This window comes from Microchirus variegatus, assembly GCF_963457635.1.
Source record: "Microchirus variegatus genome assembly, chromosome: 20".
NCBI lineage: Eukaryota > Metazoa > Chordata > Actinopteri > Pleuronectiformes > Soleidae > Microchirus > Microchirus variegatus.
This window is the reverse complement of record NC_139821.1, coordinates 6,988,390-7,012,153: the sequence shown is the minus strand read 5'-3', so window position 1 is coordinate 7,012,153 and position 23,764 is coordinate 6,988,390. Positions and strand designations below refer to the sequence as shown.

The 23,764-nt window shown below is 41.7% G+C and overlaps 1 protein-coding gene across 1 annotated transcript in view; it reads right to left on the bottom strand.

Moving 5' to 3' along the window:
- Window positions 1-5,712: 5,712 nt before the first annotated feature.
- tmtc2a (transmembrane O-mannosyltransferase targeting cadherins 2a) overlaps window positions 5,713-23,764 on the bottom strand; it is a gene marked incomplete at its 5' end in the record, with an annotated part of 53,289 nt that continues 35,237 nt past the window's right edge. Inside the window, 10 exons of the mRNA XM_083907414.1 lie at window positions 5,713-6,012; window positions 9,221-9,284; window positions 11,064-11,178; window positions 12,894-12,975; window positions 17,189-17,310; window positions 17,613-17,691; window positions 17,784-17,968; window positions 19,136-19,221; window positions 19,834-19,948; window positions 20,787-21,624. Of these exons, the coding sequence (XP_083763540.1) occupies window positions 5,815-6,012; window positions 9,221-9,284; window positions 11,064-11,178; window positions 12,894-12,975; window positions 17,189-17,310; window positions 17,613-17,691; window positions 17,784-17,968; window positions 19,136-19,221; window positions 19,834-19,948; window positions 20,787-21,624 (1,884 nt within the window). The 3' untranslated portion in view covers window positions 5,713-5,814. The remainder of the gene's footprint in view (window positions 6,013-9,220; window positions 9,285-11,063; window positions 11,179-12,893; window positions 12,976-17,188; window positions 17,311-17,612; window positions 17,692-17,783; window positions 17,969-19,135; window positions 19,222-19,833; window positions 19,949-20,786; window positions 21,625-23,764) is intronic.

The window sequence follows — 23,764 nt, the reverse complement described above, 5'->3', positions numbered from 1 at the left end:
CTTTATTTTTTACTGTACTGTCTCTGTAAGACCGGGCTTTGTGGTTCTGAAAAGAAGGAAATACTAATTGAGTCTGTAGGGCTTTTTTATTATTATTTAAAAGCGGAGTCTGTGCTTGTTGGATATCTGTCGTTTAGACTCATAACAGTGGCACTTTACAGCTGTCGGTGATGTCCCCGCTATCGGCTACAGCCATTTCTCTCTCATTCCAACCACAGTGCCACGCATGAGCTTACTCACATGCCTCGCGTAGACAACACGTCACTCATTCAACACTGTGGGTGCGTCATCGACGTCTGTGGTTACCTAGTACGCTGTATTACGTGGCATGGATTTTTGGATTATTTCAAACACTTCTACCTCTGTGTTCATCATCATGCATCCGTGCACTTTCCCCCCTTTCCATGAAAGGTTTTGTATTTGTGTCACAATGACATAAAAGTTGTGATGTCATGCACGATTTGATTCCTTGAGTAATATATTCTTCTTATTCTTCTTTTTCGACACGATTCTTGTCAGTGACCGAGATGGAATTTGGTGGAAGGGTCACGTTAGAATTCATAATGATCATCTCGGTGTGACATCATCATCATCGTCACCTGCTGACATCCTCCTTTGGGGGAAGCAGGTTCTCTTATTGCACCCAGTGTAAATGTATTCATACAAATACAATAATAAAAATAAATGTAGCCAGCACATGTGTAGTACTGTAATAAAAAAAGATAACACGCTGTGTTATATATTGCTTTGCCATGTGCGCGTGTACGAGTTCTTTGTACGATTGTGTTTGTGTGAGAAGATGGCACCACGATGGGTTTGAAGTTTCCTGTTGGATCCTTAAAAAAAGGTCTTAAAGGGCATTGAATTCCTAAATCTAAAAACATAGGAAGTAGGAATTTATGATTCTTTTTTGAATCTTGCAGTAACATCATGCAGACTAGGACGGCAGAATGATGTTCACAAATCTCTTGTTTTCGTCCACAAACCAAAATGATTTCATGATTTCTTTGTTATATGAAGCAAATAAATGAAGAACATATTCACATTTAAGAAGCTAAAACAATCAGAAACCGTGTTTTAATCATTAAAAAAGCTTTAATTCGATTAATAATCGATTAATCCAGCAATTGTTTCAGCTCTATACATGTTACAGTAAGACATACAGTAACTTCCAGTGTAGTTTAGCTGTATTGTATTCTTTACAAGGACATAATAATAGTAGATATGCCCAATCAGTGACATTAAAATATCAACTAAAACTTCTAAATTACTACATTAATTTTATTATTTATGTGATTTTGCACGTTTGCACTGATTTATCAGTTTAAATCAATATAAAAATAGTTCATAATTTAGGCATCACAACACTGACGTTGACTGATGTTGAGGTTTGTCATCTCATCTGAAAAAGAGGTTCTTTAACTCCTAATGAATTTAAGGTTTAATAATAAAGGAAAAATTATTGTGTCTATAGTACCAGGACAGTTTTTGACTCTGTTTCTATGGATTTCTATGGACAAAATTAGGAAATCATAGTGACTGTACTGAAGAAAACTTTCCAGCAGAGGTCACTGTTGACTCAGGAAATAACATAACAACAGTTGATCACATGGCATAGGATAATCCACATTATATTTAGTTGTAATGGATCATTTATTACAAAAGATAAACAAAGAAATGCAACAGAAATATGTTGTCAAAGCAGATTTACTCCCTTCGGAGGGATTTCTGACATGAAATACCCCATTCACAGTGTGGAATAAGAATATGACTGATTTCACTGGTTTTATCGGGAAATAGGAGGCGTCAGGCTGTTTTGGGGCCTTTTTCCTCTCCTTTCCTGAAAGGAAAAAGAGGAAGAGGTTATCGAAGTGTTTCCTTCACTGAGTGTTGAGTGAGACACTGAAGTAATAGGAGGAAACACACAGGAAACGTGGGTCAAAGACATCGACGCGACACATGTTCGTTCCATGAATAGAAGTAAAATCTGCATCACGACGATGAGAATCCACATTATCTGTAACTCTATAAGCTGATTAAGCACAGTTATGGTCTTTATTGAAGGAGAAGACACACTCTTCTGTGCTTCATTATGTCATAAAACCCACCACCACGTCACTGTCCAGGGAAATTTCCACCATTATAAAACGAGGCATGTGCCATTCTAGATGGCTCATACGACCATTATGTCATAAAAGAGAAACCACATTGACCACAATCATATTTTGCTTCATCTTCATGCACCGGCTTTCATCTCAGGGCATTCCTTCATACCACCAATGGCTTTTGCACATTCACACATGGACATAATGTTATTCGCTTATTGGAGCTTATTATGTGTGTGTGGGTGAGTTTTTTTATTCCCTTTTATTGGTATAATATTGTTAGTTTTTGTAGACGGAGCTTTTTTCCAGAGCGGGGTCAGTAAATGATTTCAGATGATTTAATTGGTCCTGAGGGCTAAGACGGACAGATTTCTGTGACGAGTCTAGCAGATGTCTAGCAGTTTTAAATCATTATTATAACTATGCCTAACATACCTGGATAATGCGACCCATAGTCCGATGAATCTTGCATGTATAGTTTGTCTTAGTCTGACTAGTCTGATTCTAGTCAGACTAAGACAGTAATTCGGTTTCCTTAATGTCTTAACTTGTTAGTCCGACTAAAATCAAGCCATTGTAAACCGACTAGAGTCGGACTAACATACCTGGATAATGCGACCCATAGTCTGATTAATCTTGCATGTATAGTTTGTTTTAGTCTGACTAGTCCGATTCTAGTCAGACTAAAACAGTAATTCGGTTTCCTTAATGTCTTAATTTGTTAGTCCGACTAAAATCAAGCCTTTGTAAACCGACCAGAGTCGGACTAACATACCTGGATAATGCGACCCATAGTCTGATTAATCTTGCATGTATAGTTTGTTTTAGTCTGACTAGTCCGATTCTAGTCAGACTAAAACAGTAATTCGGTTTCCTTAATGTCTTAATTTGTTAGTCCGACTAAAATCAAGCCTTTGTAAACCGACCAGAGTCGGACTAACATACCTGGATAATGCGACTCATAGTCTGATTAATCTTGCATGTATAGTTTGTTTTAGTCTGACTCGTCCGATTCTAGTCAGACTAAGACCGTAATTCGGTTTTCTTAATATCTTAACTCGTTAGTCCGACTAAAATCAAGTCTTCGTAAAACTCATAGTCTGATTAATCGGACTGGGGTTGAACTGGAGTAGGACTGGAGTTGGACTGAACGTTCTGCCTCCCTGGTCTTTGATCCGGAAGTAGCAGGAGACAACGTATAAACACCGTCCATCACTGTTTTTCTGTGACATAAAGGTCAACAGGAAACTAATTCAATACACACTAACTTATAGAGAAATACAGATAAAATTTTTCTCCTCCCCATGTATTCTCAGGCTAGGCAAGTTGTCCGGTTGCCTGTCTTAGTCGGACTATGGCCTTAGTTCGATTAAACTGTGCATGTAAACATACTGCATGACATATAATGGTGAGACTTTCCCAAGCACATCACATCAACTACCTTTATCGGTGGCCTTTGTCAACCAGAAAAGCTGTTGTTTCTGTTGTTTTAATGTTATCATTGTAAGCTTCCGCATCTAGGATGTTGTAGAATCATGGTGGTGCAAGATCTCGCCACTGTAAAGCCAGGCCCTTGACTGTAGTACGTTTAACAGTCTTCCTCTAAGGCAGGGGTGTCGTATTTAAATTTAAAATTATAACGCAGCATTCCCTTAGGATATCGCCATAAAGATCTATAATGATATTTCACAGAATTTCAAAGTCAAAGTGCTCGTTTTTACTTATGATGCTGAATAAATCTGCTAATATTAAAAACTTTTAACCTTACATACATTATATGTAATTTAATGTTGAATGTAATACATTTAATGATGCAATAATTACAATTATCTGTATAAATAAACCTCAATTATCAATTATTATAAGTATTAGTATTATATTCTATCACCTCGCAGGCAGCAGGGCACAGTACCAACATAAATATACAGTACAGGCCAATCCAAACGCTGGCTGACATAATGAAATAATGTTGGATTACGTCACAATAAAAATGTAAAGATGCATGGCGTATTTTTCTGAGAGCAAAAAAAATCACATTTTTATTGTGAAAAAAAAAAAAAGCTTCACTTTTCTTTACAAAAACACAGCACATTTCCAGCTACACACATTTCCCTATAATTTAACCAAATAATCACAACCATCGTGAGAATCTCTCAACCTGACGTCCCTGAGCAGAGAGAGAGAAAACAAACAAACAAACAAACAAACAAACAAACACACATGTAATAAAAAAATGAAATGATCTGCGTGGAGTAAACTGGGCAAAAGTGACAGTGAAACGGCACAGTGTTTGGGTGTTCACACAGGACAAAATAACATTAATCATAACAACAATAATAATAAATTAAGTTCGATTCATTTGACACGAGGAACACATAACAATACTTCTTTTGCTTGGCACGAGAGGCGTAAAAAAAAAAGACTCGGTACAAGCTTTGGCACCGCTGAGGATGGTTTACAGTCACAGGATTTTTAAAAAAAATGCACCTGCCGCAAAAACATCTTAGGCTTTAAAGGTCCAGTATGTGACATTTAGGAAGGTTTTTATTGGCAGAAATTGAACATATGACCCACAGGTATCTTTAAATTTTAGCTTTAGAATAAGACTTTTATGTCGCCCAAATTCTTACACACTGGACCTTTAGCATTTTAGCACTAGGTATGAGCGACAGTATGAAGATGTCTAAGCACTGGCAAGCTCTGCTGCGATAAGAGGAAACGTTCAAGGCTAGCTCACGCTAAGGGGAAAAAAAAAAATCAGGGATTTGTTGTTGAATTTCTGTAATTAAAGGTGCATTATGTAAAAGATCTAAAGCAACTGGCCATAAAATCCTCCTAATATGTCACAGAGACTCCGGAATAATGTTCATATAACAAACTGAACTCACCAACAACAACAGTACAGCCAAAATATTTGCATTAAAAAATTTTTTTTGCAGACTGCAAATCATGTTTAGGTTTTGAAATCACGTTTTGGCATGTGGCGCCACCTACCGCCGTCTACCAATCATTGCAGTCAGTAGAGTCTCAGCTGCAGAGCAACCACGGGTTGCCAGTTACGTCAGAAAACGAAACCTAAAAGACCTCGGTATTTTTAATTTAAGTGTAGGAACCGTGTTTGGCCACATTCTTACATATGGCACCTTCAAGCTTAAAAATAAAATAAAAATCCTTTTTGCGTTTGCCAAACAATGGACAGCTTGGTCGTGCGTTAACGTGTGTCATGTCAGTAGTGGTTAATGTAGCCTCGAGAAGAACATTAAAGGGAAAATACCCTTGAAATACCCTTAAATAACCTTCATCTCAGTGTTGACACCTTCAAAAACCCATTTCACGCTTCTTTTTTTCCTGCTACATCGACTTTCAAATTAAGTGCTCTTCAACATCTTACAAGGTTTTCATTATATTAGATTATATTCCGCTCAAAGTGTTTGTTTCTTTTTTGGACTTTGCCATCATTTGTCTGAACTAAGCGTCAGTTTAGAAAATATCGTACAAATATTTTTTAGTAGTTTGAGCCGATGTAGAGTATCGTTGGATTCCCCCCATGAATCCAAAAGCCTTGGACGAGTTTTCCAGACAAGCCCAAGCCTGAAGGAAGTGTCTTCTTCTTCTTCTGGACATCTTTTTATGTCCACATGCTGTCCTGCGTTCACCCTCTGCAGGACGCTGCGTCATCATTTCCAGAGCAGAGCGCAGTGTCTCTCGCTCAGTTCAACGCGTCCCCGCGGCCGTTCTTAGTCCTGAGTCCCTGTCTGTCCATGATGTTCCACAGCTTGCGCAGGTTGGACTGCGTGATGACGTCGTCGGGCTTGAGCCGGAGAGCGCGCAGGTAGTTGGCCTCCGCTTCGGGAAGTTTGCCGTTCAGGTGGAGGATGGCGCCGAGGTTCATCAAGGCACCCGGATACTGGAAGGCGACAAAAGGTAGAAACGTTTGGAAACTATTTTTAAACTTCTCAGATCTATATTTGAAAAGGTTTTAAAGGTGGATTAAGACAAAGACTTGAGGGGAAACCTTTTATTTAGAGCCTGCAGTGCATGTTTTTGGTGCTGTTGCCTCAGCAACACTGCATAAAACAAGTCCACTACTCATCTGACAGTGGTTTATATTTAAGTTAAGTCAATTTAAGTCAATAAAATACAGACAAACTCAAAAGAACCTTTGTCAAAGCTTGTAGCTCCAGATTGTGTGTGAACCATACTGATCTGGAGGTGTTTTTCTGAACTACTCTTTAATAAAAACATCATCTGGCCTTGGATGAGTGTCGTACAAAATGCAGGTCAAAGACATGACGCCCAGCAAGTCATAATTAAGTGACGTCCCCAAAATCTCATCCTCAAAGTCACGTACAGCTCACATCCCTCAGGCCTGGCCCTGTTCCCGGTCCTTTCGTCCTCACTCTGTGACATATTATGGTTCGCGACTTGACGACTAGTTCACAGATTTCGCCACCAAAAATAACTCCTCTAACCCTGAATGTGTTCACTAGTCTTAGCAGAGTTGAAGCAAACACTCTTAGAAATAAAAGTGCTAAGTAGAACCATGTAAGGTCCTTTGGCTTGTCCTCATAGGAGAACCCTTTTATAAAGTTTCCACCTGAAACCCTTTTAAAGCCCTTTATTCAGGAAAGGGGTTTTAAAGAGTTCTCTGGATCAAAATTGTTCTTCCTAGAACCATAAGTGTTACCAAGAACCCTTGAAAAACCCTTTCTTGCAAATGGTTCCAGGTAGAACCTCAGTCCTTGTAGAAGGACCCTTTCGGAGCCCTTATTTCTAAGAGTGTATGAAATTCTAGTTTATGTATTTGTTGGATTAAACCATGTATTTGTACCTGATATCAAGATGAAAACCACTATAAATTGACTACATTGACTGTTTAGGGCATTTTTTTGATGATAGGAGATAGGAGAACCCTTTTTGGCTCCAGGTAGAACCTGAACCCTTTTGGAGGCTTCCACCAAGAACCCTTACTGGAACCATAAGTGCTACCAAGAACCCTTGAAAAACCCTTTCTTCAGGAAAGGGTTTTTCAGAAGCAAATGGTTCCAGGTAGAACCTCAGCCCTTGTAGAAGAACCCTTTTGGAACCCTTATTTCTACCTGGGGAGTTTGATGGGATTTGTTTGGAACATTTCCAAGCCTAGAGGCGGCTGAAAATGTAATGAATTAATGCAGTACGTGGTACGGTCTGCCTTTGTCTTTAATTTCAGGGCTCCAAATGTGTCTTAACAATGAGGTGCTTCGTAAGCAGTAGAGATGAAATCGCCTAATCCCCAAATCTGCACGTTTTGAGAACCGGAGAACTTAGAGACTGTAATGGATCATCACAAACAGAGCCATGTTTAGACACCTTCTGTGTATGTGGTGGTGTCTTGGACCTTCCTTACAATCAGGCCCAAGGGGGAAAACCTGACTCCCTCTTCTCGACTTCCAAGAAACCACCAGAAAAATATCAACAAACAAACAAGTACAACATGTCTACTGACAGTCTGCCTGTAAGAGATTCAAGGACAGACAGCTGCAGCTGAGATAATCGGGCCTTTTATACTTGAACTTCCTGTTCAGGACCAATCAGCTCCCAGGATCCACCTCAACACTCACACACGTCATTCAGTCAATCAGGCACACCTGCATCTCATCTAACGCTCACATCCAGGAAACAGAAGCTGAGTCTAAATCTGTGTGGAGATCAAGTTATATTTGTAATCATTTTCCAGGTTAGTAACATTTAAGGGATAATTTGTTGTACTTTTGTCCAGAGCAATTCAGCGTAAATGAAATTTAAAATTAAGCTTTCCATACTGTGAATATGACTGTAAATGTTCTATAAAATATAAATACATTCTAAAAAATTCTAAATTAAAACCTCCCTTGTCTGGTTTTTAATAAGAAAAAAGAAGCTGAATGATAGCTTCTGTCTAAAAAAACCAGGATGTGATGCTATAACGCAGTGATGCTAACTAGCATTTATCCCAGAAATTATTAATGCACTTGGCAACGAGTATATATAATATTGTAGCTGAATAAAATAGAAATTAACACCAGTTCACAATGTTCTGATATTGCACGTGGGTGAAAACTAGTTTGCTTTGTTAGCTAGGTGGAAAGCTAAGGCTAACAAAATAAAAAAAGGTAACAAAATAATTAATCGAAAGCCTCTTTCTCGCAAAAATTAAAGCATACGGGGGGTACACATGAACCTTAAACCAGCTAAAACAATATTAATGTTTCGGTAATATTTAGTGTAGGTAAGGTACTCCACAAGTATTCATTGCTAATGGCCAGTAGCTATGCTAATAGACGGAAAATGAATCAACAACATAGTATTTAGCCATAAATTAAGCATGTTTTGCATTTAAATGTGTCCTTTTAACTTCTTTTTTTTTTTGCTATTTTTTAAATATATATAATATATTGTATTTAAATTAACACAGATGGGGAACATGATATGTTCTGGTGCTGGAGTTTATCTGAAAAACCTCTGTAGGGGGGTAAAGCAGACAGAACACACTGCTTTACAGGATGTGACAACATAACACAGTTACTCCAGTAAAGGGCATGCAAATGAAAACCTAAAGCTTTTTATCATCACAAGTCACCGGCACAGACTAACATGACAAATGACTGCAGGAAGCTGCTCCCCAGTCTCATCTGCAAACACAGTGCTTATACTGTGACTCCACTCCCGGACTCGTCCATCCATACACTCCACGCACGGTGGAAATACCAAATAACAGGGCGCCGGCTTCCTCAGCCGCATCTGTTGACTTCCACACAGACCATATCTCATGAAGACGTGTCTGTTTCACTCCGTCGTAACACGGTAATGATCGAGAATGTGAATTCTACATCAGATAGATTCTCTTTTGGCGTGTGGGGGGGGTTGGTTCCCAGCCATTAACCTATGCACAGTTTCCATTTCATATTAAAAATGGATCACTCTCTGCCAGGAACAACAGTCCTATAACAGCACTAAAGCATAATGTCAAGATGATGGGTAATATGCTGCGCGCTGTAAATTGAATTTACAGTAGTACAGACGCTCCTGTGTGTGTGTGTGTGTGTGTGTGCATTTCCTTGAGAGGTGCTAACAGGCCCACCAGCCCGGCTACTTACATCTGGTCTGAGGCTGGCGGCGCGTTCATACTGTTTCTCTGCTGCCTCGTTTAGACTGGCCTGCCTGGAAAAGACAAAGAACAGAGGAATGATTATTCAGCTCATATGCTGAATATTGCACTCGTGCAAAAATGGTCATATAGAGTAAGCAATTCACTGGCTGTGTTGATGACCTGTGTTTAATTTTTACTCGTATATTCAAATGTAATTACCAAATAAAGCTCTGCAGACGAGAAAATGTGTGATTTTTGTTGACAAAAAATGCAAGGTCAATTTATAGTGGTTTGCATCTTGATATCAGGTACAAATACATGGTTTTATGCAACAAATACTTAAACTAGACTTTCATAAGGGTTCCAAAAGGGTCCTTCTACAAGGGCTGAGGTTCTACCTGGAACCATTAGCAAGAAATGGTTTTTCCAGGGTTCTTGGTAACACTAATGGTTCCGGTAAGAACCATTTAGATCCAGAGAACCGTTAAAAACCCCTTTACTGAAAAAAGGGTTTTAAAAGGTTCCTGGTGGAACCTTTATAAAAAGGATCTACCTGGAGACAAAAAAAGGGTTCTCCTATGGGGACAAGCCGAAGAACCTTATATGGTTCTACTGATTTGTGTTTCATTTTTACTCGTATATTAAAACTCTGCGTACGAGAAAATGTGTGATGTTTGTTGACAAAAAATAACCCCCCAAAAAAGTCAATTTATAGTGGTTTGCATCTTTATATCTGGTACAAATACATGCTTTTGAGCAACAAATACATAAACTAGAGTGTTGTTTAAAAAGTAGGATGTCAGGTTTAGAGGAAAATGTCAAAAATCATTCTTTAATATTAAGAAAAAAAACAAAAACCCAAACTTTGATGTTAAACAACTTCATACATATCGCGGTGTCACTGTATTTGTCCGAATTCCGGGTCCATTTTCACTCAATGTGCTCAAAGCGCACATTTGCACGTCAAAGAAGCCAAAACTTGTAACTCCCTTTCAATAACGACTCTCATCTTTGAATCCAGCCAAAATGACAGGTGTGTGTCGCATCTGCTTAACCCTAAACTTAATCTGTTTGGAGTCATGTCACAGCGAGTCACGGCTGTAAATAACCAGAACTCAGCCCTTAAATGATCTGTCATTTAGATGCAAGTTGGCGTTTCCAAAAAGCAGAAAAACCACAGCCGAGCCCAAAGACTTTTTTTTACTTTTGACAAATCCTCTGCGGTGTTACTTTTATAGTAGATGCTGGAGGGAGCGGTAATGACTTTCCCAGATATGTAGAGCAAGAAGGAATGAAGCCACATCGCTCCAATGTTCCCTCAGTTGCTGGAAGTAAAAGGCCCAGTCTATTTTGACACCTTTTAAGACTCATGAGCCATGTGTGTGTGTGTGTATGTGTGTGTGTGTGTGTGTGTGTGTGTGTGTGTGTGTGTGTGTGTGTGTGTGTGTGTGTGTGTGTGTGTGTGTGTGTGTGTGTGTGTGTGTGTGTGTGTGTGTGTGTGTGTGTGTGTGTGTGTGTGTGTGTGTATACCTGCGTGCCAAACTTTAAGAGGGAATTCTCCAATGGCTTCTTTACAAGCTCTGGGCTGAAATATCGCCATGATGGACTGAAACGGTAATGCTGTTTATATATGTAATACATAATAGTCTTATGGCAGCTGTTTCCACAGAAAGAACATTTACTTGACTGTATAACATCGGTGTAATTTATATTTTAAAGGCGGTTATTAAATAGCTGCGGCGCAGGGGTAAACCCACAAACGGTGAAGCGGCACAGCAGCAAGAGCTTTTCTGGAAAACGAAACATTTATTTGGTGGTCTTCGAGGAGGGGGGAAAACTCTTTAGCTCACCTGAGCATGTGAGCGGCGTTGAAGACCACGTCAAACTCCGAGCTGTCCAGCTCCGCAGCGCGCTCTGCCATCTCTGCAGCCTCGCCAAGACGCGACTGCTCCAGGAGAAACTGACCTAAAGGGAATAAAGGACAAAGGAAGTTTCCCTGTTAACTGTTGTGATGGCTCGATCTGTTGCTCTTTATTAGGCTCATATCATTTTCACACCAAATAGTCCGCTAGCCTTCAGATAACCCACAACTCGGTTCATCTCAAAAGAGTGATTTAATTTGCACGTCTGGTGTACGAAGGCCTTAACAGATGCCACCTAGTGGCCATTCAAGAGAATGCAGGTTTCAGGCACTTCTGCATTGGCTTCAATGTACAGACCCAAAGGATATGTCCTATTCTAACACACTCTTTCACTACTAAAAATGTGTAAATATTAGTGCTGTGCAAAAGGTTAACGCGCCTTAACGCATGACACGTTTCCATGACGACTGAGCGGAAAAAGACGCGCATGACGTCATGTTGACGTGCCGCGTCACCGGAGTCCAGGCACCGTTTACCAGTTAGCTCTGTTAGCTGCATTAGCTCGTTTTAGCACCGGTTAGCTTGCCTACAGTGGAACTGGAGCATGACGTCACGCTTTTCCCGGTCAGTCGTCATGGAAACGACTTAACATAGTAGCATCGTCACTGTGAATATTTATACCTTGAATTTAAACGCCCTTCCGAGGCCACAACTTCGAGTTTTCTTCAAATATAAAGAGGTATTTCATGTGGGAGTTAGTCTCTGCCACCTGGTGTGACACACCACAGGTGCAGACATTGTAAAATGTACGTCCACTACTTTGTCTCACAATAACAGCTTTCAAAAGAAGCCCAAACAGTCTGTTTAGATTCAGGTCGTACGCGGGACCATTTTGAGAGCGAAAATGTGTTTCTGGGAACAATGGCAGGAAAGAGGGGCCTTGCCTCTGCAATCACCTTCTGCGTCCTCGCTTCCTTGCGCTCGCTCTCATGTGTCTTTGTGTGATGATATCTGTGCACATTAGATGCGCACACACACACACACACACACACACACACACACACACCTGGAGCTCATCCAGCAAACACGGGAGAACTAAAGCTGCCAGATGTGCGATAAAAAAGGAGAGTACCAAAGCAAATAAACATCACCTATGAGGCAAGAAGCTACAAGATAACAGTGCAAAAAGGAAAACAGGCAGATAAACAGAGTTATGGGATGGGGGGGGCGGGGAAAACGGCTGCTTCCAAAGACAGCATCGCAAAAACCCTCTCGGCAGGAACCATACTACCCTCAGACCCCGAGATAGAAAGCACCGGGAGGAACTGGGGAGATACGGAAGAGGAGAAAGCAACAATGGTGCTTTCAGTGCACATTTAATTTCCTATGAATATCCTGCAGATAGCAGCGCGCACACACACTGATACCAAACGCTGGCAGTAAACGGTGTACGCACTAATCCCGTCTCCTCGCTGAGATAAACGAAGCGTTCTTTTACGCTTGTGTTTGCGACGTCTCAAACAGCTGATAGCAGCGGTGACGTGTGAACGACGCGTACATTAGCACCTTTAATATCTCCGCAAAAATCAGGTTAAATAATGAGTGTTATATGTTGACTGCAGCCGCCAAGAAGACACGAAGAGCTGCACAGCAGAGTGTTTTACCTGCTAAATCACATTATATTTCATTACTCTGTCATTACTCTGCATCGAAGCAGACAGAGGAGAAATTAAAGAGTTCACCTGGTGTTGCATTTGCACTTAAACCTGCTTTAACGCACCAATAAATGCTGATTAAACACATTCTCAGTCTTCTCACCATAGTGCATGTAGCAGGTTCCTTTAGTTGGGTCGAGTTGAATAGCTCTCAGAAAGTACTTCTCCGCTTCACTCGTCTGCCCCTAAATGAGAAAAAAAACAAAAAACATGGAAATCATTATTTATACTTGATATTTTACTTATACTCTCTTAGAAATAAGGGTTCCAAAAGGGTTCTTCTACAAGGGCTGAGGAACCATCTTCCTGGAACCATTTGCTTCTGAAAAACCCTTTCCTGAACAAAAGGGTTTTTCAAGGGTTCTTGGTAACACTAATGGTTCCAGTAAGAACCATTTTGATCCAGAGAACTCTGTAAAACCCCTTTCCTGAATATAGGGTTCTAAAAGGGTTATTGGTGGAAACCTCCAAAAGGGTTAAAGGTTCTACCTGGAGCCAAAAAGGGTTCTCCTATGAGGACAAGCCAAAGAACCTTATATGGTTCTACTTAGCACTTTTATTTCTAAGAGTGTAGCAGAAGGCACTTTTGGAATAAAACATCTTTGTTGACCTCATATAATATAAATATAGATCTACCAAGTTCTGATTTTTTCCATAATCGATGAATCTGTCGATTGCCTTCTTGCTGAATTGTTAGAACATGTTGAAATATGTTCTCTTTTAAGGTAAAATTAGTATGTTTTAATGATTTCTTTACTCTGTGGGGCAAAGAAATCAGAAAATATTCACACATAAGAAGCTCAAAGAGCCAAAGAATGAACAAAACTTTCTAACTGTAATATATATATATATATATATATATATATACATAAATGTCTGCTCACCAAACCAGAGGGATCGTAAAAACAATATGACCAGCAATTATACTTAATTATACCACAACTGAAACGTGCAAAAATGAAATAAATTACATGAGAATGAAGTGAATAATTATCAGTTTCTGCATGAGGTGCAGAAGCGGAGTGTGTTATGTGGATTGAAATGGATGGATAACATAATCGTGGATTGGAAAAAACTGATTAAAAGTAAAAAAAAAAAACATCTTCATAACATGACTGATGTCTAACTTGTGTGTCTCACTCTAATGTCCTCCCCTCTTTTGTTTCACGCCTCAGCTCTCATCGCCGCCACATTTCCATATTATCGGACTCGCTCAGCTACAAGAAATGAGACGACGGAAAGAGCACATTAGCTTTGCTTGATTACGTTTTTTTTTGTTTTTTTTTACCCACAATCACTTTGAATGAGTGAGCGAGAATCAGAGCCGAGGCGGCTTACTTCATTTTCTTTGGCTCCTTTTTCCTCTTTCACGTTCAATTAAAGCCCTTTTCGCGGTAATCCATCAGACGTGAGAGTCAGTCCATTTGGGTTTTGTGCGAGTCATCGTTTAATAGATCCATTAGTGATGTATCGTATACTGTATGTGTGTAACATCGAGACACGGATCTGAGGTTGACAGACTGACCCCCATCACACCCTTCGGACGGACAAAAGGATCTATTGTTACACTCCACTCCCTCTGTGAGGCCTTTGACTTCCAGAGAAACAAAGCAAATTAGTGGGAATTCAGGGAATTGAACCTGAGGGACGTGGATGAGCAGAACACCATCAGGTTCCAGCTGTCCAGTGTCCAACATTCAGATTTTACTTCTTCCAAAAAAATAAAAAAGCCTCTGGAAACAGAGTGATAAACAGGTGATGAAGCTGCAAATTCAATTAGCACAAACACCTTTTTTTTCTTTGAGAACAGTGATGTGTGTGTAGGAATCGCTCCAGTTAACTGTAATGTGTTAACACTGAATGTGAAAAAGGAACTTTTCTCACTTAGCCGTGATTTTGAAAAACCCTCGGTGCGTTTCCACCGAAATGAACTTCCCCTCGACCCCAAACTTTCAACCCAAAGAAGGATCTACTGTACTCGGGATTAGGGACTTTTCAGATTACCAGGAACTCTATAGGGGGCAGGGCTGTGTGCTGAAGAACACTGATTGGTGGAACACCAATTTAAAAAAGAAGTCAAAAGAAATAAGATCGTATTCATTCCACTGTCCTCGGTTATTTCTAAAATATGGAGTAAAAGAAACGTATAACGATAGGAAGGTCCAGGATCTTTTAAGCGCATTTTCGCAAGTCGTCGACGCAAAATGACCTAGTGTATATCCGAACGGCCGACATACTAAACATGCTGCACGCTTCCAGAACTTCGAGAAGCGGTGGAAACGCAAAAACCACACAAATTTCCGGGAATTATTTTCCCCTGGTAAAAAAAAAAGTTCCTGGTACCATTAACGAGGTACTTGCTAACATGCTAACAATATTTAGCATCCTAATTCATGTCGTAATAGAGATAGAATAAGGTTACGTAGAATAAGGTGTTAACACGTGCTTAACAATTACTAATAAAGGTCTAGCATGCTACTTAGGTTAGCCTATGCTATTAGGCTAACCCTAACCTGTTAGCCCAATAGCAGAATTGCCAAAGTCATTTTTTTGGTAATTGTGATATCTGCCAAACTTGACCAATATGCTTGCTAAAAAGTTTTTTCTTGTTTTCCGGAAACGTTCAAATATGACTTAGGCAACTATGCTATTAGGCTAACGACATGTTAGTTAGCACCTAGTTAATCGTGAATATGTGTTCCTTAATTTAAAGTGTTACCAACAGTTCAATTCATGGACTACTAAACACCTTATCCTTATCTTAAAGCTCCAGTGTGTAATACATTGAAGGGTTTAATGGCATAAATTGACGATACTAGCCTTAATTGTGTTTTTATTAGCATATAACTGCTTTTAATGTTTTTTATAACCATAGAATAAAGCTTTTATACGTAATTTAGACAAATGAGGCTGCCATCTTTGAGCTCAAAAACACACATTTCCTACACTGAAGTGGAAACCTACGACATAAACAAAGGAGGAGAAACATTATATCTGTATGTGAAGGCCACCGAGCATCTTGGGAACATCAGTCTCATCATAAATTGTCACTAACTCGGGTTAGGGTGCACTTTTAAAAACACACTACGGCACGTGTTGTTGGGGTGAAGCACAGTGCGAGGCTTCGGTTTCCCCTCGTCTCTCCTCGTGTCCGTGTTGTCAGGTTCATTCCGGCAGAATCGCAAAAAAAAGGTGGTGCAGTGTGATTCAATAAGGAAGTAAAAGTAATTGCATTATAAGGCCGTCGACTGGGCCGGGGTGAGTGTCAAGGGTCCGTCCAATCTCCTGTTCCTCCGAAATCGGAAAATGGACGTGGAGCCCCGAGCCTGAGGGAGCGGAGCAGATGTCCAGCCACACAGGGTGACTCTAATCTGAACCTGTGCCTTAGGTGAGTCCGGTGTGTGTGTATCTCCAAATCTCTTAACAAAGATGGGGGAAGTGATCAGTGCGGAGGTTTAAAAGCCCCGTAAGGGACTGCAGCTGCAAGTGTGTGTGTGTTTGTGTGAGAAAGGCACAGCAGGTTGGTCAAGTCCTCTCTCAGCTCCTGAGGCCGTGGAAGGATAGAGGTCAAGCATCTCTGGAGAGGTCGCGGAGGAGCATGTGGTCCGGCTCCCAACGTCTAAACTCGACTCAGCTGTGAACACAATGTGTTGTCACATAAATATGTTTTTGTGGGACGGGGGCGGAGGACGGGAAGTGTGAAGGGTTGTGTTGTGTTTTTTTTTTTTCTCCACATGAGAAAACACATTAAAAAGGATAAGGTACCATTAGATCAGTCTTGTAGAAAGTACCTTGAGTAAAAGTACAGAAAAGCCAGAATGCAAAACAAGTACAAGTTTGGTGCATTTTTAGATCAAATTTATGCTCTGTCAGCTTAAAGAATTAAATATATTCAGGTTAATGAACCATAAAACACCCAATACTAACACACTGGACAAGGACAATAGTCGCTGTGCATGGAAATGTCCTCGCTGTGTCTGTGACCTTCCTGCATCATGATGAAGCTCTTTTGGCTCTGGTCCTGGATCAGGCTCAATACAAGGTCACATCCAAAAAAGAAAATGAAGGTATTTGCTAAAGGTCAAACACTTTATTCATAAGTGGATTACATGTTCCTCCCCCCCTCCCTCGTGAGGCCTGATCAGAGAAGCTCTCAGAGTCAAAATGCTCACACCTCTGAACAATTATCACAATTCTCCCGGCTCTGGAACGACCTCGCTGTGCATCAATGCTCCGCTAAGTCTTTCAGGGAGCAGCGTTTATCGCTGCTGTCTCTCTGCTGCTTCTTTAAATTACACTCAGACTGGTAGTTAATCACTGCAATCAGTACTTGGACAATGCTCTGTCTCAAGGTTCTTCCTCAGTGTGTGTGTGTGTGTGAGTGTCACGGTGACTTACGATGATGGACAGGAGTTTGCCGTAAGTGAGGTGAGCTGGAATATGGTCCGGCTTGGCCCTGAGGGACTCTCTGTACCAATGACCTGCTTCCTCCAGACGATTCAGCCGCATGTGAGCCTCTCCTGGAACAAACCACAGATTCGAATTCTCAATTATTACACCGTAATTTGTGAAATGGTTGTGAAATGGTTGTGATTTTGTTTGGTAACAGGTTAAAGTCTGTTTGTTTGAAGTAAACCCTAACCCCAATCCCAACCCTTACCTTTAACCCAACCCCAAGCCTTATCCTGTTTGTTTGAAGTCAACCCTAACCCCAACCCCAAACCCAACCCAACCCAACCCAACCCTTACCCTAACCTTTAACCCAACCCCAACCCCAACCCTAACCCTAACCCTAACCCTAACCCTTTTAAAGGCAACTTACCCATCATGTTGAAAAGGCTGTGTGGTGCAAACTGTTGGGGCATTTTCTGCACCGCTTCCTTATAAACAGACAAGGCCTCCTGTAATAGACAGCGTAATTTTTTTTTTTAATTTGTGGGTGAAACAAAGCAAAGTCTTCACATCATGCCCCGAAACTAACAATGACGCCGACCTCTTGTTGGCCCTGCTCGTGAAGCAGCTTCCCCAGGTTGTATAGGCAGCTGGTGACGGAGCTCTTGTGGGCGTGGGGGTCTTTCAAGTTCTCGTCGGGGATCTCGGCGCACGTGAGGAAGGTGCGTCTGGCCTCTTCCAGGCTGCCCTGGTTCATGAGGATGATCCCCGTGTTCAAATAGGCCGCTGTGTGGCAGACGGACGAGATAGAGCTGATCAATATGCATCAATAGATGGGTAATAACGCTGTTCAAAGAGACACGGGTAACCACGAGGAAGATGTGGAGGAAATTTAAGAGATGGGAATGTAATAATGCACTGAAAGGAAGGGACAGAACGGAGGTCAAAGGCAGGAATTATCATAAGTAAGTAAGAAATAAAGCGATTAAGCTCGAGGAGAACTGAAGTTGTCCTCCCTCCCTCCTACGATTGTCCTTGATAACGTCAATGATGGACTCTCATCCCACACGGGAGCACTCAAGTGTGAGATTGAGTTCCATGGTTTTCCCGTCAACCTGAAATGGCCTGAATATGGCCGTTAAAATGGCTAAAGAATACATAATGTAGCATAGAAAATGGACCTTGATGGTGATCCAGTACAAGACATTAGTTGGTGTTTAACCCTTAGAACACGGAGCATTTCGGCTGCTTTTTATCCATTACTATGTTTAAACGTACAGTTTATACAGAGGCTATAAGAATGTGCAATATAGAGTGACTTATATACTTTTTTCAGCACAACCTAGGCAACTATATAAACACACCTGAGCGTACCGGCAATTAACCAAAGGTGCACCTGAGGTACAGATCCGTGCCGTGTGAGCACTAAATGCCCTGGTATACATCTGTGCACATGCTGAGTGCGCCGAAATGCGGACCCTGGTATACTCGTCAGGGTCCTGTAGTATCCCACTTCACCATTGGGTGGCGGTACGCAGGGAATAGGACGCATTGATTCCGACCAAAGAAGAAGAGAATGATGCTACAGCTCTCTCAGACATGTCTGGTTCGAGCGGCTCAAGGTCCGTCGGACAGGCGAGTCGGGGTTCCTGGCCGGTTCAAGGGTCGCCAGGTCGAGGCTCGGATGGCTATCCTTAGCCACTACTTCTTCTGTTGTTGAAATGTTTTCTCCTGCTTGGTGAGCGTGGCTTAATACTCCAACTACCGGTGGGCCGAACATTCAGGTCGCTCATGCTCTGTCCACGCGCACCTAACGCGCTAATCTGGGTTGCACGTGCAGCCTGCAGCCTTAAGTATACCAGGGCCTTAAGGGTTAACTGATCCACAAAGAGTGAAGCCAAATCAGAGCGAGTAATGTAAACAATGTAAGTGATCATGCGTCAGTTTACTTACATGCCAGTGTTGGTCGACTCCCGATGGCCATCTTGTAATGATGCAGCGCTTCAACAAAACGCTCGTTCTCCTGCAGCAGCAGACCTCTGATACGCAAACAAAGACAAAAAAAACCGAGTGAAAACAACAGTGGATTTCTATTTTGAATCTGCAAAGGTAAAGTGAGGTTTGACCGAAATTACAGCGCAGTCAAAGTGACGACGTGGGGGCGGATTTTTGGGGTTAAAGCTTTAAAAATACAACCCAGAAAAAGTTGTTTTTTCCCTGCGTCTTTTCCTCACAAAAACAGCAGCATGACCCACGGATTTACCCAACCATCCATCATGTCCTAGCACCTCTGTTATAAAGAATGCAAAAAACACCATGATTTGGTTTCCCCTCTATTTCCCAGCTCTCTGTAACTTGAGGAGGAAAGAGAGAGAGAGATGTTGTGCAGAAACAGACCTAGCAAGAGGGACACGGGCTCCGTTATGAGGTTCTGACGCCTTACATCGCAGGATTAGAAATGGCTTTGTGTTCTCCCGCAGGCCCCGCAAACAAAGACTAATCAAATCACTCGCTGAAGGTTCAAAGAGCCACCGGGGACGAGCAAGTTATTTTCCCTAATCTAATTCTGTTAAGCTTTCGCCCGTCTGTCTCTGCCACTTCGATAAAAACTTCGGTGTCTAGCAGAAGAAGAAGAAGGAGGAAAAACTCACAGGTTATACAGCATGTCGGCCATGTTCCCTCGGTAGTGCAGGGCATTCCTGTACGCCGTCTCCGCCTCGGCCATCTTGCCCTGGTTCTTCAGCACGTTCCCCAAGTTCCCCCAGGCTGAAGATGGACATGTGTCGATCAAGAGTTACACTTTTCAGTAAGAAAACACAACTTTATGTTGCTGCTCGCTTCAAAACATAATATTACAAAAACAGCCCCCAGGCGATGATTCCCTTTTTCTCTTATTTCTTTCCATTGGTCTGTTATGGACCTCTCTCCCAGGACTTGGAAGAACATATTCATCCTTTTCATGGATGTTTCAAAAGACACTTTGTTTGAGGACATGAATCATAAAATGAAGTGGGCTTTGACGTTTTAACCCTTATCCCTTGCGTATCGCAGTTGCACATCAAAGCCAACACGTGGTTATTACGGTAATTTCACTCGCGCTGTTGCAGGAAGCCGAGTCTTTGTCACAGACGCATCATTCCTTTGCCTTTTTAATCACAGTAACATTTAAATCCCGCCACACACTAGAGGATAATTGGCCAGATTTTGGTCCCGATAAGGTCCTGGTGCCTTCTAATTTTAGGCTGATTTGAACAGATTATCTGGCCAAATTATCCCAGAGTGTGGAGGGATTAACAGACGGGATTTCAGAGTCTTCCAGATTTCGAATCGTAAGAATTAAACTTATTCAACTCAACAGTGATTGAACCAAATGAGCGCAAGTTGACAGGCAAACGGATGTTGCATACTTTTCTTTAGAACCGAACCATCTTGACTGAATCTAGTCTCGTCTGTGCTGTCTCGGGATTAAAACTGATTGAATATCGGTTACAAAGATCCTCTGTGGTCCGCCACGTTTGTCAGATTTGAAAATCCTCTCAACAACATCTTATGAAGAACTTGCTCGGAAGCTCTAAGTTGGGAAATCCATGAAAACTCCTCTTACCTTTAGCCGGATTTACACTGATCCCAGACCTGTAGAGGTTCTCCTCGCTGCTCCAGTCTCTGTTCCTTTGAACAGTCCTGAGTCCATTCAGCAGCACTAGTCCCACACAGAGACACAAGAGTACGGCCCTGCAGCCTCTAGTCCTCAGTCTCACGTAGACTGTCCTCGCACCGGCAGCTACCAGCAAACAAAAGCCTATACTCGGAATGTACAGCACCCTCTCGGCAATGACAAAACCCACATAAAAGAAGAGGTTGGTGGCCGGGATGAAAGGCAACGACAGGATGCTGAGTGAAAACAGGACCAGGTTTTCTGTCGGGGGCAGGGAAGTCCGTGAAGGACAATGGTGGAGTCCAGCAGACCCGTTCAGGGCGGTCTTTGGTGGGCCCTGGTCCGTGTTATGGTTTGTGTCAGGAGCATGGTAACCATTCCCGTTAGTGATCGATTTCCCATTAGTGACGTGGGCTTTCCCGTTGGCCTCCTTCGCCGCTTTCAAGGCGGGACCGCGGAGGCCGAACAACGCCAGGAGGAGAAAACCGCCGTAGAAGGCCACGGTGAGAAGGTTCCTCCAGTCGGCCACGTTTCTGACCAACGGCACGGCGTCCATGGACCAGTCGAAGCTGAGCTTGTCGGGGCACAGCAGGAGCCAGGCGTTGGCGGCGGGCAGGTGGAGGAACGTCAGCGCTCGGGTGGGGAAGTGAGGCGAGTCGGCCGCCGGGTTGTCAGAGTTGGAGAAGTTGGGCGGCTTGTTGCCCATCCAGTAGAGACGAGCCAAGAGCAGAAGCACTCCCCAGGACGCCAGCATACCGAGACTCAGCAAAGCACTCGCGTTCTTTTTCTGGAAGTGAAAAAAGACCTAGATCAACATTCTGGTCAAAGCCACAAAACTTTGTGTGTGTTCCAGAGCACCTGAAGGACTATTTTTAATGCATTATTAAATCTCTGTGGACTCCCAAAATATTAAGACAAGACATTCCTGACTTTGTGATAATGTACATGAGTATGAGCATTAGGGATTTGATACATCAAACCCTTTATAGACACTTTATAAATCAAACACTGGAATGTTTTTGTGGATGATGATGATGCCTGGAGGCTTAAACCATACTCCATGGTCAATTATGCATTTCCATGCAACACTGGCAAACTCTTCAAAACCTTTTTTAATGCTAAAATATGACATCGTTCAACACACTGAGGTTTCTGAGTCTGCATCGATGACTATAAACGTCAAGCTGTAATCATGTTTAATGGAATATGACGATTTGGAAGTGATGAAAGACGCATTATTTGGAATTTCTCTTGCAGTTTGCCGGTGAATTCTTACACGAAAGGAACATTTTATTGAAGGAAAATCTCAAAAATGGAAAAATGAGTTTGATACCGATCAAATTTATATGATGTCCATCCGTGTCTCTTTATCTACACTCTGTTAAAAGTATTTAACAGATTATTTCGATGATTTTCCATACATTTATAATCCCCACCCTCCTCCAGTTCTGATCCACTTGAGGTCAACTTTGAAGTGAATGTGAAGCATGAGCAGCTTTTCTTCTTCTTAAGTCCAATCCAGAGTTTTGCGGTGAGTGTGACCGCTAATCAGCTTATCGGGGGCTTTATCGTATTGGTATGTATGATGGCTGTTTGCATCTTAATTCTGTAGCATGATCACAATTAGGTTCTCTGTCACGCAAACACCTTTTGCCCGAAAGTGCCACAAGCTGAGCAACTAAATGGTCTTTCTATATGAGCCTCAGAATGACGTTAAAGGTGCATTATGTAATAAATCTAAAGCAACTGGCCGTAAAATCCTCCTAATATGTCACAGAGACTCAGGAATAATGTTCATATAACGAACTGAACTCACCAACAACAACAGTACAGACAAAATATTTGCATTAAAAAATGTATTTTGCAGACTGCAAATCATGTTTATGTTTTGGCATGTGGCGCCACCTACCACCGTCTACCAATCACTGCAGTCAGTAGAGTCTCAGCTGCCGAGCAACCACAGGTTGCCAGTTGCGTCAGAAAACGAAACCTAAAAGACCTCGGTATTTTCAATTTGATAGTAGTAGTATTAGTAGTAGTAACCGTTGTTGGCCACATTCTTACATATGGCACCTTTAAACCGCTTATGCCTGTATTGATAGATACGTGGAGTGAAATGGAGAGAACGTTAAAGTTTGGTGACTCAATAAAACAACAATCCGGAATTACGTATGTTAAAAGAAACGTTTAATTCGTTTCAAATGCTTCACGGTGGAACATGACAAGGTCGCGCGATGTCTTTGTTGACCTGTCGACGTTTGGAAAACGGATCACATTCATCAGTGTCAGCGAGGGAAGAACGACGACAACAGCGGGGACGACAGTCTTTGTTTTGCTTCCTGTCTGTCAGACTTCTTCAATACCACATTTGCTGGAATCCATTAGGATTGATAAGCCTGTTTTTCTTTTCCTTCACTAAAACATTGATTAAAGTGGAATGTCACCGAGGCAAAGACGCACTGTGCTCTTAATAATAATAATGAATGTTCCCTCTGGTCTTTTTTTACGTCGTACCTCGTAATGAACAACGATGACTTCCTCCCGTGTTGTATGAACTCTGTTTGAACCTGCGTGCGACGTTAAGAGTTATACGAGACTTTTGTCGCGTTATCAGCAGCGGCTTTAAGTTAATAATGACAGTCAGAGCCTCTATAACTTAAAGTGTTGATCTCATGAGTCTGGGTTTTGCTTTCATCTCTCTTTTTTGAGTTTATTCTACTCGGGGCTATAAATTCAGGCTCTGTATAATCTGCTTTAAATGAATTGCACAATGAGTAAATATTACAAAAAAAAAACACATGGAGTGAAAAGAATGAGCTTCATTCGTCTTGTTAATTAAATTTGGACTGAAACACTCCGAGTGAGTGAGCGAGTGAGGTCATGTGAGCATTTTTCCAACTCAACAACTCAAGTTGGGATTACAATAA